Genomic DNA, 16,201 nt, shown 5'->3' with positions numbered 1-16,201 from the left:
TGCAAAAATATCTTCCTTGACATAGAAAATGACAGCCTGCCTGAGTGCATCTCCTAAAGTTTTGACAAATAAACTGATAATAAATCTGGTGGCTCAGTGGAGAAAGAGGAAAAGGAAGACGACTTGTCATCTTATTTGCATAGATCTGCAAACTGAGAATATCAAAACATACAAGGACCTTGGAGAATGTGTCATGTTTTTAACTTTCATTAATATGGATGAAGTATCTGGTTTTCTGTTCCTACTCTGTACTGTACACAAAGGCAAGAAGAATCCACATTGCAGACATTCCTATCTTAAGCTCTCTCCTAGTCCAGCTCCATCTAGCTGTTGGAAGAGGCCCACAGCACACCAATCAAGAAAGCAGCTGTCTGGAGTAAGTTGCCTATGCTTGTACTGTTCATTTAGAGATTTGCTCCAACCCTTTTGCTCCAATAGTGCTGAAGTAGTTTTTAAAACTCCCCAACCAGAGATCAAAGTCCAAGACTATTTGCCCCCAAAGCTTAATAAATCTTAGTGAATCAGTCAGTACTGACAGCCCTAAGTGTATCAACAGACAACTAAATGTCTTGCCATCTACCTTTTATCAACTCCATAGAGGTCCAGTCAGACCAGCTGTTAGTTTTCTTCCTTTTATTCCCCCATCCTACTGAACTTTTACTATCCTTCCACCTGGTGAGCAAGCTTTGCCTTCAGTGCTGCTATTCAGAAACTCCTACAGACTGTCTCTTTACGATAAATAGAACACTAAGATTTACTTATCGCATTCTGTGCCTCTCTCTCCATAACCAGTAGGGAAAACTAGGTTCAAAATAACTTTATTTAATGTCCACTCCACACCTAAAATATTGCGCTCGCTCGTGCGCGCTCTCTCTCCCTATATATGTATAGAAATACACTAAAACCAAAGAAAGTGGCTAGTCACCTTACCTGCCTTGATACCATTGAGTTTTCAATGCCAATCTCCTTCCTCCAAGGTTCCTTGATAGTGTTTACTGGATTCAAAGAAAAACACAGCATTTCTTTGACCTTGAGTCAGAAATTCTTATCCAATGCCTGGATAATCGTTGGTCACTAGCCAGTTGAGTTTCAGATGCAATGCTCCTGTTTTAAAGAGAAGTTGCTTCAAAATCAAGAGAACAGTGGTAATAGTGAGCTATTAATACCTAATTTTCCAAGATTAGGTGGTATCTTATTTAACTTCGATGCATGGGATCCCAAAATCAGCATAGGGAATGCTCACAACTCAGTGACCACTACCAAATGTTGACAAGCTAAGGGAAGTGAGAAAAATAGCAGTAAATGTGCTTTGTAAAAGAATTAACTGGTTTGCAGTGCCTTCACTTTGCAGAATTAAAAACTACTTTCATAGTTGAAACTTTTTGCACCCAGGACACCTTGTGATATAGTTTTGACTGAAGGAACAATAATCCACACTGAGTAGAGTCAAGCACAGAAGTTTATTACGCACAGCGCTGGCAGTGTGTTACTTTGCTTATTAGGCTCAGACACACTGCAAAACAATTAGTTACAATAGATTTATATATGGTGCTCATTGGGCGGACAGAGATGGGTTTTCCCAAACCCCTGGATAGGTTCTAACAGCAAGACAAGAAAAGCACAATAAGCCAATGGTCTAAAACAGTGTTTCCCAAACTTGGGATGCTGCTTGTGCAGGGAAAGCCCCTGGCGGGCCGAGCCGGTTTGTTTACCTGCAGCGTCCACAGGTTCGGCCGATCGCGGCTCCCACTGGCCGCAGTTCGCCGCTTCAGGCCAATGGGAGCTGCTAGAAGTGGCGCGGGCCGAGGGACATACTGGCCGCTGCTTCCAGCAGCTCCCATTGGCCGGGAGTGGCGAACTGCGGCCAGTGGGAGCCACGATCGGCCGAATCTGCGGACGCGGCAGGTAAACAAACTGGCCCAGCCCGGCAGGGGCTTTCCCTACACAAGCGGCGTCCCAAGTTTGGGAAACACTGGTCTAAAAGATTACCTAATGGTTCCACCCATGGCCCAAATTAACACATTGCAGACACACAGGTAATTACCCCCAAACTATGTCTATTAAAGTGTATAGGTTAAATCCTAATTTGGGGGTCCAGGGGAATGAGGTAGCAGCTCTCTCAGTTGACCAACAGGTACATTCCTAGAGATTTAAAGCAAAAAAGCAGTAATTAGTACTTAATTTAACAAGTTTACCCTTGCATTTCTGTGGGCTAGGCCCGGCATACATCTTTGAGGGGAGGGTGTCATAACTCATGTCAATCATATTAGGCCTCTCCCCGAACTTTGTCTAGGATCTGAGGGGTATTGTACCACTATCTCCTCCCTGCATTAGGGAGTAACTGTGAGGCCTTTCTCAGCACTTCATGTGTCTATAACTCCTGATAAGGATGCCCAATTACATTCGGAGTTATGCTGACTCCGCTCACTGACTTGAAACACACAAGGTTATCTGTTTACCCCAGGTTCCTCTGAGCTATGTATTGTTCTCTATTAGCCAGCCCCCATAACCCAAGCCAAGCTCTGGACTCCGGGCCTATATTGAAAAGTTCTTAGCAGAAACTGTAGTTAAGATCTTACATCCATAGCTAATGGATTCTGACCCTTCATGACAGATCTCGCAGACTAAGGAAAATCAGGCCTTATCAATATTTAGATAGAATTCCACTGTGACCTAATGTGTAACAGGCTGGTGATGGGGATGGCACCCTTCTCTTTGTTCAAGCATTGTGCTGTGGGAGTTACTTTCTTGTGGCTAAGGCATAAAACCAATGTCCACTGACCACTTGTGATGAAAAATTCCACAACAGTACAGTGTGCTGACTCTACTTGTAGCCAAATTCCAGTTTGTATAATTGTACTGCCTACTTAAGCAGGCGGTGTTTTAAAGTGCGTAGTGCAGAGGACTTAGATTATATAGTCAATTTTCACTGACATTACCAAGTCACTTTAAATAACTCTATTTCCATTTCCACAATTGTAAAATGGTGATAAAACCCACCATTTGTAAAGCGAGTAGAGATCAGTTTAAAGAAAAGTGCTAAAGTACCAGTTACTACTACGTGCAATTTCCTTGTTTCAATTGTATACATTTTTCTTTTTTGAATCTTTGCCTACACTGTTGTCTAGTGTTGCTGTACACAGTATGTTGTTAAACAGCTGCTGAGAAGTGGTGAATGAAGTAATTCCTGTATACGCAGTTGGTAATGTGCTTTGGGGGTAAACGATAATTTATGTATGTGATGTAGTTTTATGCCTTCATATACTTATATATGCTGTTTGAATAGTCAGGCTTTTCCTATCGCCATGATTTCTTGTGGCAAATTCTTATCTCCATGTTAAATCTCAAACAATCTGAATAATGTATTTTCTAGTCCTCTTCATCAGAGATTTTAGGCAGTGACTGAAATACCAGACACCCTAATTCAGTGCTCAGAATTTGAGCCTCAGCACTGAAACAGATCCATATTTCAAAGTGACAGTTTCATTACTAAAAAGTTTAAATCATACTCATGCCAAAGCGCACTGAAGAAGGAAGCATGGACTCATTCATATGCTAGTTCCATTTCTCTTGCAACATGGGTAGAGGAGGAGAGCTTAAGTTGGTTTTCAGAGAGACAGTTCTAAGGGAGAAATAGGTGAATTTATACAAGTGGATGAAGTAACAAATGAAGTGATTTGTCATCCATTTGAAACAATTACTTGTATCTTATTTTGCAAGCCTGCTTTTTTATGATGTGCCATAAAGTCAGTTGTATAAGTTACTAATAGACAAATGGGGTACCCATGAACCTAATTCTATAGTTTACCTTCTTAAGGAGACAGCAGGCATACAGACAAGTTCCATTCATCATAACTGTAATAAAATTGCAGAGTTGTAACCCTCTGTAATTGTGAAACTCAAGTCTAAATGACAAAACAATAATAACCAGAGCTGTCATTTAATAAATCACTAGTAGAACTAGACAATATCTTTCACAAATTGAAGACCTTACCTGTTTCAAGACTGCTACTCCATTCTTTTGGTACAAGAATTATTGGGTCTGGCCTATGCTGGAGTTTTAGCCAGCAGTGTAATGCACACGTTCAAACCACTAGTGTACATGTGATTTACACTTGTGTAACAACTTATGCTAGCGTAAATGGTGAACTTTAGGGGTTTGCAGCCGTACAGCTACACTGCTGGCTAACCATTGAGGGTAGCCAATGCCCAAAACATTAGAGCAGATTGGAGGTGATAGAGTCAAAGCTGTCTAGTGGGGAGAAGAATGGAGTGGGGCTTCTTGAGACACCAAGACTCCTGGATTCTTTCCCTGTTCTACCAATGATTTGTTGTATGACCTTAGGCAAGTCATTTTTAACTTCATTATCAGTTAAATAATGACAATATTTCCCGATCTTCCAATAGTGTTGAGGCTTAATATTTGTAATGTATTGTTTGTACAACATCTTGCACAATGAAGCCTAACCTAACCTACTGCAATATACACATTGTATAATAATAAAGATTTTGAGATCCTCAGGGCACTGTTGAAGTGCAGAGTATTTTATTACTATTATTTGTCCTAGTTGGACATGTTTCCAGTGTGAATTGTGGTATTATTTGCATATGCCAAATAGTTTAATTTTTGAAACATAACTACAGTCCCTGGGAAAAGAGCAAGTTTTTATCCAGAGTTACAGGAATTGTACCCCATTTCAATGTGAAATTAAAAAGATCAATTTTTAATTCAATATATATCATGGGCAGGAGAAGTTTTATACTGTTTGTTCTTCTTCGAGTGCTTGCTCATATCCATTCCATTAGGTGTGTGCGCGCCGCGTGCACGATCGTCGGAAGATTTTTACCCTAGCAACACCGGCGGGTCGGCTGTGGAGCCCCCTAGAGTGGCGCCTTCATGGCGCTGAATATATACCCCAGCCGACCCGGCGCCCCCTCAGTTCCTTCTTACCGCCCCTGACGGTCGTTGGAACTGTGGAGCGCTGCTTAGCTGTTCTCCACTCTCCCTAGCTTACTTCATTATTCGTAGTTATAGTTATAGTTATAGTCCTAGTGTTGTAGTTTTAAAAGTTGTCTAGTTGTTTTAATAGTTCAGGGGATTAAGGGGGTCGTCTCCCCCTTTCTCCCCCGGCCGCGGGGCCGGGCTCATGCCCAACGCTCCCGGCTTCAAGCTGTGCGCCTCCTGCGCTAAGCCTATGCCCACGAGCGACCCGCACGACTCCTGTCTGAAGTGCCTGGGAGAGTCCCATCAAACAGATAAGTGCAAGATCTGTAAGGCCTTCAGACCAAGGACCAAGAAGGAGCGGGACTTTCGGCTCCGGCAACTCCTGATGGAGGCGGCACTTACTCCGGACGCTCCATCCACAAGTCAAGCCCCGGCACCTTGCGCCTCGGTGCGCAGTGCCCCGGCGGCACCGGCCATGACGACCACGCGAGTGGCGTCAGATGAGCCTTCCCGGCACCGGACCTCGTCGGCACCGCAAGCACGGCAAGTGCCTCGGCGCCGATCATTATCCCCAGGGCATAAGAAAGCCCATAAGACGGGGACCTCCGTGCCGAAGACGCTGGCTCCCCCAGTGCCGGGGGTAGAGCCGCGTACGCCGGTGGAGCACCGGAAACAGGTGCCTCCAGCACCGTCGACTCCGGCGCCGAGGCCGTTGAGTCCGGTGCAGACGGCGTCTCCACCGAGGCCGGCGGTGATACAGTGCCTCCCGTCGACGCCAGAGACCTTCGCGGCGGCGAGAGACTTAATAGCTCTCACGGAGCCGGCACCGCCTCAACCACCGGCACCGACGGCACCGTTGACTCGCCCGGTCCAGTCGAGGGGGAAACCTGCCTTGATGCGCCCTCCATCACAAGGGCTGGAACCTCGGCACCGATCCAGGTCCCGAAGCAGGTCCCCACGCCGCTCGCAGTCCCGGCACCGAGTATCGTCTCGGCACCGGTCGTACTCGCGGCCAAGATCTTCTTCGCGGCACCGCTCTACGTCTCGGCACCGCTATGATCGTCGGCACCGATCAACGTCGAGACGTAGTTCTCGGCACCGCCACGGTCGACGCTCGACGTCGAGGGGCCGCTCCCGGCACCGGGCATACTCCAGATCCTCGTCGAGGTCCAGATCCGACTCCCGGCACCGACGAGGTCATCGGCACCGGTCGCGGTCCCGGCACCGATCGCCGGCACCGCGCAGGGATAGGTCATCTCCAGACCGGCACCGTGCGGCACCACAGCCCACGGGGCTCGTTTCATCTCTCTCGGCACCGCCATGGCCGTCAAGATCGGTGTCTCGCTCCTCGGAGGACCTGTCGAGATCGGCATATCCCCCTCAAGGGCAAGCCGAGGAACGAAACTTGGGCCATTGGCAGGAGATGGCAGAGGACCACTCTCATGGACCATCTCACTGGTCGTTTTGGACCCCGTGGGCGTATCATCAGGCGCAAGGGGCTCCAATAGCTTCGACCTCTCGCTCGGGTCACTCCGTTAGAAGGGCCCCGGAGTCCACCATCTCTCGGCCTCCGCCAGGGGGCATGGAGGCTTCAGTGTCCACACCACCCGACACCATGGACCCAAGTGCAGGTGATGCCCCGGCCCAAGAGCAGGGGGATCAGGACCCCCCCTTGGATCCAGTGCCACCGGAGGCATCCTCTTCCTCCTCTCCGGATGAGGCAGTGGCGGGCACTTCCTGTACGGGTCCCCCTCCGATAGATCTTCGGGCTCACCAGGATCTCCTGCGTAGGATGGCCCGTAATATGGACCTGCAGGTGGAGGAGATAGTGGAGGTTCACGACCCGATCGTGAATATCCTTGGAGCAGATGCCCCATCGAGGGTGGCGTTACCTCTGATCCGCACGATCCAAACAAATGCGGATACGATATGGCAAACTCCTGCCTCCATTCCACCCACAGCGAGAGGGGTGGAAAGAAAATACTTTGTCCCGTCTAAGGACTGTGGGTACTTGTATACCCACCCCCAACCGTGTTCACTGGTGGTGGAATCAGTGAATGCACGAGAGCGCCACGGCCAGCAGGCTGCAGCGCCTAAATCAAAAGAGGCTAAGCGGCTCGATCTGTTTGGCCGCAAGTTTACTCAGCCGGAGGGCTACAACTTAGAGCGGCGAACCAACAGGCGCTACTGAGCCGCTACAATTTCAACTCCTGGAACTCTATGGGGAAGTTTTAAGGAGTTGATTCCCCAAGAGTCCAGGGAGGAGTTTGGAGCCATGGTAGAGGAGGGCAAGAAGGTGGCTCGGACCTCCTTGCAAGCCTCCTTGGACATTGCAGACTCAGCGGCGAGGACCCTGGCTTCGGGTATCGCTATGCGCAGGATCTCCTGGCTTCAGGTTTCGGGTTTGCCTCCGGAGCTGCAGCAAACCCTACAAGATCTGCCTTTTGAGGGTCATGGATTGTTCTCAGATAAGACGGACTCTCGTCTGCAGAGCCTCAAGGACTCGAGAACAATCATGCGCTCCCTGGGGATGCATGTTGTGGGCCCCCAGCGCAGGCCATTTAGGCCGCAGCCTCAGCGCTTCTACCCCCCCCCGCCTCGTCAGAGACAGGACTCGGCCCGGAGGCGAGGGCGAGGTGGTAGAAGAAGGTGGACCGGCCCTCAACCCGGACAGAACCAGGGGCCACCTAGACCACCTTCAGGCCCCAGGCAGAACTTTTGAAGGTGCGGTCGAGGACGGCGCCCCAGTCATCCCCCAGGATCCAGCCCACTCCTTTCGGGATCGCCTTTCCCATTTCCACCGTGCTTGGTCCCTTATAACTTCGGACCGTTGGGTCCTCCGCACGGTGGAGAGGGGATACGCTATCCAGTTTTCTTCATTCCCCCCCTCCTCCCCCCCTTCCCCGTCCCTCTTCAGGGACCCTTCTCACGAGCAACTTCTTATTCAGGAGGTTTCTACGCTCCTCGCTATGGGGGCCATAGAGGAGGTTCCAGCGGAGTTAAAGGGCAGGGGATTCTATTCCCGTTACTTCCTCGTTCCCAAGTCCAAAGGAGGTCTGCGACCCATCTTGGACTTGCGCGGACTCAACAAATTCGTAGTAAAGTTGAAGTTCCGCATGGTCTCTCTGGGGGCCATTATCCCTTCCCTCGATCCTGGAGACTGGTTCGCCGCCCTCGACATGAAAGACGCATACTTCCACATTGCAATCTACCCGCCTCACAGACGCTTCCTGCGATTCGTGGTAAACAGGGTGCACTACCAATTTGCAGTCCTTCCCTTCGGCCTATCTTCGGCCCCACGGGTCTTCACGAAATGTATGGCTGTCGTGGCAGCGTACCTTCGTCGGCAAGGGATACAGGTGTTCCCGTACCTAGACGACTGGCTGGTACGCGGTCGCACCAAAGAACAAGTTCGCGATCACGTCCACATAATAGTGCGCACGTTCAACAAGTTGGGGATACTACTCAACAAGGACAAATCCACTCTAGAACCTACCCAGAGAATAGAATTCATCGGTGCGGTTCTAGACTCCAGACGCGCACAAGCCATCCTGCCAGTCAATCGTTTTTGCACCATCACGAGCCTCATCCAAGGACTCAAGGCCTTCCCAACTACCACGGTGAGGTCGTGCCTTACCCTCCTGGGTCACATGGCTTCCTGCACGTACGTAACCAGGCATGCCAGACTTCGGCTTCGCCCACTCCAGACCTGGGTGTCATCAATATACCGCCCACATCGGGACAGCCTGAATATGGTGGTCACAATCCCGAACTCGGTCCTGACCTCCCTCACATGGTGGCTAGATCACAATGTGGTTTGCGAGGGGATGCCGTTTCGCGCCCCACAACCCTCTCTGCACCTGGTCACAGACGCTTCATCTCTGGGTTGGGGCGCCCATCTCAACGAGCACCATACCCAGGGCCTGTGGACTGCACCTCAGCTAGCCCTACACATCAATGTTCGGGAACTGATGGCGGTGCGCCTGGCGTGCCAGGCATTTCTCAATCTCCTACGGGGCCGCTGTGTGTTAGTTCTCACCGACAACACCACGGCCATGTTTTACATCAACAAGCAAGGAGGAGCACGTTCGTCAATTCTATGCCAAGAGGCCATTCGCCTGTGGGACTTCTGCATCGCCCACTCAATCCATCTCACGGCATCGTTCCTCCCTGGAGTCCAGAACACTTTAGCGGACCGACTCAGCAGGTCCTTTCAAACGCACGAGTGGTCTATCCGTCCGGACATCATACATTCCGTCTTCCAGAAGTGGGGGTTTCCCCAGATAGACCTGTTTGCATCTCGAGACAACAGGAAGTGCCACGTGTTCTGCTCCCTGCAAGGTCGAGCCCCAGGCTCCCTCTCGGATGCGTTTCTCCTTCCCTGGAAAGACCACCTGTTTTATGCCTTCCCTCCGTTTCCTCTGGTCCACAAGGTACTGCTCAAATTGCGCAGAGACCAGGCACAGGTAATTCTGGTCGCTCCAGCGTGGCCGAGACAACATTGGTACACCACGCTGTTGGATCTCTCGGTTCAGACACCGATCCCGCTTCCGTTGTATCCGGATCTCATCACGCAGAACCACGGCCGGCTGCGTCACCCCGACCTGCAATCACTCCACCTCACGGCGTGGCTGCTCCATGGTTCACCCAGGCAGAGCAACAGTGTTCACACTCTGTCCAACAGATTCTGCTGAGCAGTAGGAAGCCCTCAACACGGACCACATACTTGGCCAAGTGGAAGCGGTTCTCCTGTTGGTGCGAACAACGAGCCACGTCCCCATTGCACGCACCTATTCCTCTTATTTTGGAATATCTCCTCTCCCTAAAACAGCAAGGGTTGGCGATATCTTCAATTAGAGTTCACCTGGCCGCTATATCGGCCTTCCATCCAGGGGAACTCGCGTCCTCGGTATTCTCTAACCCGATGGTCGTTAGATTCCTCAAGGGCTTAGACCGGATGTACCCACAACAACGTCAGCCCGTTCCGACGTGGGACCTCAACCTGGTTCTCTCCAAGCTCACAGGTCCTCCATTCGAGCCACTGGCCACCTGTTCACTTCTGTACCTGTCCTGGAAGACAGCCTTCCTCGTAGCCATCACCTCAGCAAGGCGCGTTTCTGAACTCAGGGCGCTTACATCCGAGCCCCCTTACACAGTTTTCCACAAGGATAAAGTGCAGCTTCGTCCACATCCTGCCTTTCTCCCTAAAGTGGTTTCTCCATTTCATATCAACCAGGATATATTTCTCCCGGTTTTTCACCCTAAACCACATGCTACTCGCCAGGATCAACGTTTGCATTCCCTGGACGTGCGAAGGGCCCTGGCCTTCTATATTGACCGCACAAAGCACTTTAGAAAGACGACGCAACTCTTCGTTGCAGTGGCCGACCGAATGAAAGGATCACCGGTCTCCTCACAACGCCTATCCTCCTGGATTACGTCTTGCATCCGGACTTGCTACGACCTGGCAGGTGTCTCAGTACCACACCTCACCGCTCACTCCACGAGGGCCCAAGCTTCCTCGACGGCTTTCCTGGCGCAAGTTCCGATCCAGGACATTTGTAGAGCTGCGGTTTGGTCGTCAGTCCACACGTTTACAGAACACTATGCACTAGTGCAGCAGTCCAGGGACGATGCTGCCTTCGGATCAGCAGTTTTGCACACAGCAATGTCTCACTCCGACCCCACCACCTAAGTTGGGCTTGGGAGTCACCTAATGGAATGGATATGAGCAAGCACTCGAAGAAGAAAAGACGGTTACTCACCGTTGTAACTGTTGTTCTTCGAGATGTGTTGCTCATATCCATTCCAAACCCGCCCCCCGTCCCCACTGTCGGAGTAGCCGGCAAGAAGGAACTGAGGGGGCGCCGGGTCGGCTGGGGTATATATTCAGCGCCATGAAGGCGCCACTCTAGGGGGCTCCACAGCCGACCCGCCGGTGTTGCTAGGGTAAAAATCTTCCGACGATCGTGCACGCGGCGCGCACACACCTAATGGAATGGATATGAGCAACACATCTCGAAGAACAACAGTTACAACGGTGAGTAACCGTCTTTTCTCTTCTGTCTGTGTATACTGCCAGTATCACAATAAAAAGAATACTAAAGTGCTATTTGGGGGAAAAAATTACTTTCAGATGCCTTAGGTTTAGAGTTGTCTGTCAGGAATAGTGGATGAACTCCTGACCCTATTGAAATCAATGGCAAAACTCCTATTGACTTAAATCAGGATTTAATCCAGTAGCCAGGGGTAGGGCTCAGGCCCTAACCACTCACTTGGCAGATAACTTTTAGGGCTTCTTCAACAAGTCACAATGACTGCTAGAATATCTGTTTTCTTTCGGAGTGTTTTTATAAGTGAGTGCCATAAGTTTTTATTTTGCTGAAACTGCTAGTTTTTCCATTACATGGTTTATTCTTGCTTTTATTATAGCAACAACAGAGCGTTTCTTCCTGATTACTGTATCTTTAAACAATAAATGTAATGCAAATATTAAATACCATAAAGTGATTTAGCTTTCAGCCTCTACTCTTTGTGCTATCATCCAGAGGTCTGAAAATTTGTCTATCAATAGTGGCCTTTTCAATCTTTCCTCACCTGCACATGATGTTTCCAGCTTACAAGGATAAAATAGTTCCTCCTTATGATTCACTTCTATGAAGATACTCATAGAAAATTAATTCATCTAAATTTATTCATACAATTTTTGTTCTATCCTGCTGTGTTAGGTATTGTTGGGCAAGGGGGGACTTAGTCCTCTCACATGCAAGGGGGGAGTAGTCTTGTTATCTTTACCCTTGATATCCCTTTTTTGTCATTGCTAAGTTAATGCTCTGAGGCAGAGAACATGCAGTATTTGTACTGCAAGATGTGTATTGCACTTTTGAGTTCTATAAAATAAATAACTCAAATCCTGGAGGTCCTACAAAATTTTACACTTAAATGATGGCTATTTCTTCTTCTAGAAGACCCTGGCTATTTACTAAGATGGAGTGAACAAAAGCTGCATTCATAAGTGTGCTTGAACTAAACATAATTCCATTACAGTGCATACAATATAGTGCTGGTCTGCTAAAGATTAAAAAGAACACTAGAAAGGTGGGATACTATGTGTCTAATGGCTTTGAATACTGTTTATGGCTTTTTCTCTTTGTTGGACGAAGAGTTGGTAAGTTCACTAATGCATATTAAATGAAAATGTATGAGGCAGAAATATCCCAGAGAGAAGCTAAGATTGATCTATTACCAGTACATTTGATTACGTATCCAGGAGTCAACACAAAAACTCCATCAGTATTAAATATGCATTCCAGTACAGTTTCTGCCTAGTTTAAAGAATTTACACACTGGGCTATTTATATCACCTCTACTCTAGCAGGCTCGTCTGAAAAGTTCCATGTATCTGCACAGCCTAATATACTGAAATATTCATCTGATCCTAAAAAAGTTAACACAAACATTTTCACAGCTCAGAAATTACCTCTGGAATAATTTTGCTGAACTGAAGCTGTAATACCAGTTTAAGAATAAGGGGATGATTATTCCAATTCTCACGTGGATGACTTTTTTTTTCTTTTGTGGGGGAGGGCAGAGATTCTTCTGAAGTCCTTTTGGAACCCTGAGATTCTCTATACTTTCCCCTATTTTACAATTTCTACTCTTAGCAGCTGCCATGCAGGGTTGTGTGTGTGTGTGGCCAACAAGGCCTAGATGGGGCTCCCTTGCAACCTGTTACCTTTTGCTTCTTAATGATCAGGTGGGATATTGCCAGGATGAAACGGCTACTGTAGCAGTGCCTAAACCGTTAGAGGGACACAATTTCCTCACTTATTCAGATTCTTACCTTTGTGGATTAGCCTGGATTTGTACTTATTCTTCAGCACTCTCCAGCATCCAACTTTATGTGGGTGATGTATTTTAAATAAAGAAAGACAGACCCAAGATGAAAAGCACTTTAGATTTACCATAGACTAAATGTACAGTCTTCCTCCAGAAGTGAATGTCTAACAAGGAACTTGGTATGTATAGGGTTAGCTATGCAGAGAAAGATTTTCAAAGGCACAAATATCTCCATTTTCATGACTATTAACCCTTCCTAATTCTTAAATATTCAGTGTATTCTGAAAGGTGTAGAGATAGTCAAAGCTTCAAACTTTGGATCTAGATTTCATACATTCTACAGTTCAGGGCTGTTTCCAGGTGAGGTTTTGGCTTGGCCATTTACAAATATTACAATCCCTTTGCAAAATGTAGGTATTTGAACCCCAAAATTCAAAGGAGTTTTGGATTAATGAATTTGGTTTGGGCCTATCTCCAGTAATCTTTACTGAAAAACAACCTCGGTTAAATTCAAACCTATGAATTTACCTAATTCTTTTGTCTTCACAATATTCCCTGCCAACAGATTGACTGTGTTGTGTGAATAAGCACTTCTGCTTGTTTGTTTTAAACTGCTGCCTATTAATTTCATCAGGTGACTCTTGGTTCTTGCATCATGTGAAAGGTGAAATAACACTTCCTTACTAATTTTCTCCATACCATTCATGATTTTTGTTGCCCTTCTCTTAACTTTTCCCAATTCTACTATATATTTTTTGAAATGGGGTGACCAGATCGGCACCCACTACTGTATAGTGTTTCATTTAGATGTTTTCTTTTAATATTATGGACAATTCTGAATTTTAATTCCCTATCAAAAATAACCCCCTACTTTACACATACCCCCTCCCAAAAAAGTCTAATTTTATTAAGTTTGGGTTGACAACTGCCTATGGCATTCAGCACTAAATAGAGTTAATTCTGAAATTTTCTTACCTAAACCACCTCTCTAACAGAAATGGTATTTATATAAAATAGGAAACATGATGGTGAAACTTAACTATCTTCCCTTTAGTTTTGAAATAAGAAATGTGTCTAGTTAAATGATCACAAACTAAAACCCTGCATGTGAACAGCTCTGGAAGGGCTGGGGGGGGGGGGGGGGGGAAGGAGTCTGGGTCCTGGTTCATCTCACTGTTAATATCTGACATTTTAAAAAATGGGTCTTCACGCCTGTCAGCTAGGGTCTCTGACCTTTCACATACAGTTTTTTCAAATACACACCTCAAGAAATCTCCCACGCCCCAGTTCTGCTATTGCTGTTACCTGGCTCCACTTTCCTACTTGTAAAGTAAGAGGGAGAAATAAAGTCCAGGGAGGCACAGGGAGCAGAACCTTACTCTTCTGCCATATTGAATTTAAGGGACCTGAACTTTGAAGGTGGAAGGGATAATGGGGCGGAGGGAATTAAACCGCGACCGAGCCAGAAACCCACATACTACAGCCAAAGACCTAAAGTCTAGCAAGAAAGTTTAATTCGGGAAGATTCATTTGGCAGCAGGCTGCACATAACTCTTGCCCTGTGCACGTGAACCCCGCCCTGTGCACCATTGTGCGGTTACAATCAGCGGGGCTCCCCCTTCACAAGTCGGTATTGGTGAACCGGGAACAGTCGGGTCAGCGCCCTGCCCTGGCGGGGTTCCCCGGGCCCAGCCCTGCGCCCTGCTGGAGCTCGGCGCTGGGTTTCTGCGGCCCGGGTGAGTGCATCTTCCCGGGGGCTCCGCGGGAGCCGGGAATCCGGGCCCTGTTAAGACCCAGCGATGCGAACTGCCGCAGCTGGGAGCGGGAGCAGCCGCTAACCTGTAGGAGCCAGCGGCCCTGCCCAGGGGAGAGCCCGACCTGAGGCCGCCGCCTGCTTTGGCTGGGTCCCATCATGAGCCGGCTGCTGCATCCGCCCGAGCCTTGCCCCAGCCAGGAGCACAGCTGGAGTCCGGGCAACCGGCCCCTCCCGCTGCGTTCATGGACGTCCGAGCCGCCCGGAGATCCGGCAGCGGGAAAAGCGAGCCCAGGTCTGCGCCGTGGCAGGGACCCGCTGCCCTGGGGGGCCGGGGGCGCGCGGCTGGGCTGGGGGAGCTCGAGAGGCTGGGCCCAGGGGCCTGGCCACAGGTGTCAGCCGGAGTCGTGGCGTTGTGTTTTAGAAGGCAAAGCTAGTAGTCGGGGGGGCGGACACCTTGCTGGGATTGTTCTTGTAGCTGGTGTGCAATAGGTAGCCCATACATTCACCCCCAATCCATGGAAACTCCCAGTGCTGCCTCTGGGGAGAAAGAGACTGTGTTGTCCCAAACGTTTTAAAGCGTTTTCCGTCCTGATTTTGAAAACCCTTGTAATGACATTGTCGCTTGATGGCACCTGCTAGCCGTTCCAGTTTTCTCAGGCACTCCTTTGTAAAGGAAACCTGTGCCATAGAGTCATTTAATTTTGAAGGTAGGTTATGGTATCTTAATGTCAGGTGAAATGGAGACTGGGTGTTTGCTGGATGAACAATCCTTGTTTATACCCAACTGGTGTTGTGTTCTTCTATTTTGACATATAGTTCCTGCTTCCTCAAATAAGACAGATTTGAGATTTGTTTTCTGCTTTTGAGCTGGCCTGAGATGCCATCCGTTTAAATAAAAACTCCATGAGAGGAGGAGTCTCTGTTTTTGGCTAACAAGGAAATCAAGCTCATGTGATCTTTCAGTTGTTTTAACTCAGTTTATGAACTCTGATGCCTTTTAAGCAGTGTGATCTAATTATTACAGCAGGGACATGGAAATGAAACCCAGGATCTGACTCCCAACAGGCATGCTGATTTGTGTGAAACTTTGGGCAAGTTCTTCAATCTCCCAGTCTGTAAAAGGTGCTATATCAGCACAAAGTATTTATCATTCGCTCCTTTTTGTTTTGCTCTAATGGGGTTTTTCTGTTTAGGCCATTCAAATAAAGGACTGACTTAGCCCCTGGTCCTGCAACAGTTAAATGTAAATTTAACTTGACTCATGTGAATAGTATAATGGAAGTTTGTGGTACTACTTACAGGTGTAACTGTTTGTAGGATCCAGGCCTTATTTTTAAGCTTTTGTTTGAGAAGATTTGTGTCATACCTTAGTAGTATAACATTGTCACTTACCGTTGCACAATTCAATATTTTATCTCATTTAAAAAAAAAGTACATTTAGTGTTGCAGGAGGTAAGACTTAGCCCTCTCACATGCACATTTCTAAAACTGATAAACTTCTAGTGTGTGTGTGTGTGGGGGGGGGGGGTAACTTTGATTAACAAGTGAATCTGTGTTTAAATAAATAGCTAGGATCTGGAATCTTATGTGTTCCAGTCTAAAAAATAGCATATCTTATTTACCTCTGAGAATAGACTCTCCACCTAATATGAAGATTCTTG

The 16,201-nt window shown here is 47.8% G+C and overlaps 1 protein-coding gene across 9 annotated transcripts in view; it reads left to right on the top strand.

The window, feature by feature from the left end:
* Positions 1–14,383: 14,383 nt before the first annotated feature.
* TTC39A (tetratricopeptide repeat domain 39A) overlaps positions 14,384–16,201 on the top strand; it is a 101,212-nt gene continuing 99,394 nt past the window's right edge. For 3 of the 9 annotated variants that reach the window (XM_065555352.1, XM_042844992.2, XM_042844996.2), the window contains exon 1: positions 14,451–14,832. In XM_065555352.1, the coding sequence (XP_065411424.1) occupies positions 14,783–14,832 (50 nt within the window). In that variant the 5' untranslated portion in view covers positions 14,451–14,782. Of the gene's footprint in view, positions 14,833–14,952; positions 15,248–15,551; positions 15,663–16,201 lie in introns of those variants that run through there. The other 6 variants (XM_042844995.2, XM_065555356.1, XM_065555357.1 and 3 more) reach the window with 5 other exon arrangements.

Source organism: Chrysemys picta, chromosome 8 (genome assembly GCF_011386835.1).
Source record: "Chrysemys picta bellii isolate R12L10 chromosome 8, ASM1138683v2, whole genome shotgun sequence".
Lineage (NCBI taxonomy): Eukaryota > Metazoa > Chordata > Testudines > Emydidae > Chrysemys > Chrysemys picta.
The sequence above is the reverse complement of the archived record's forward strand: the minus strand, read 5'-3'. Positions and strand labels throughout refer to the sequence as shown.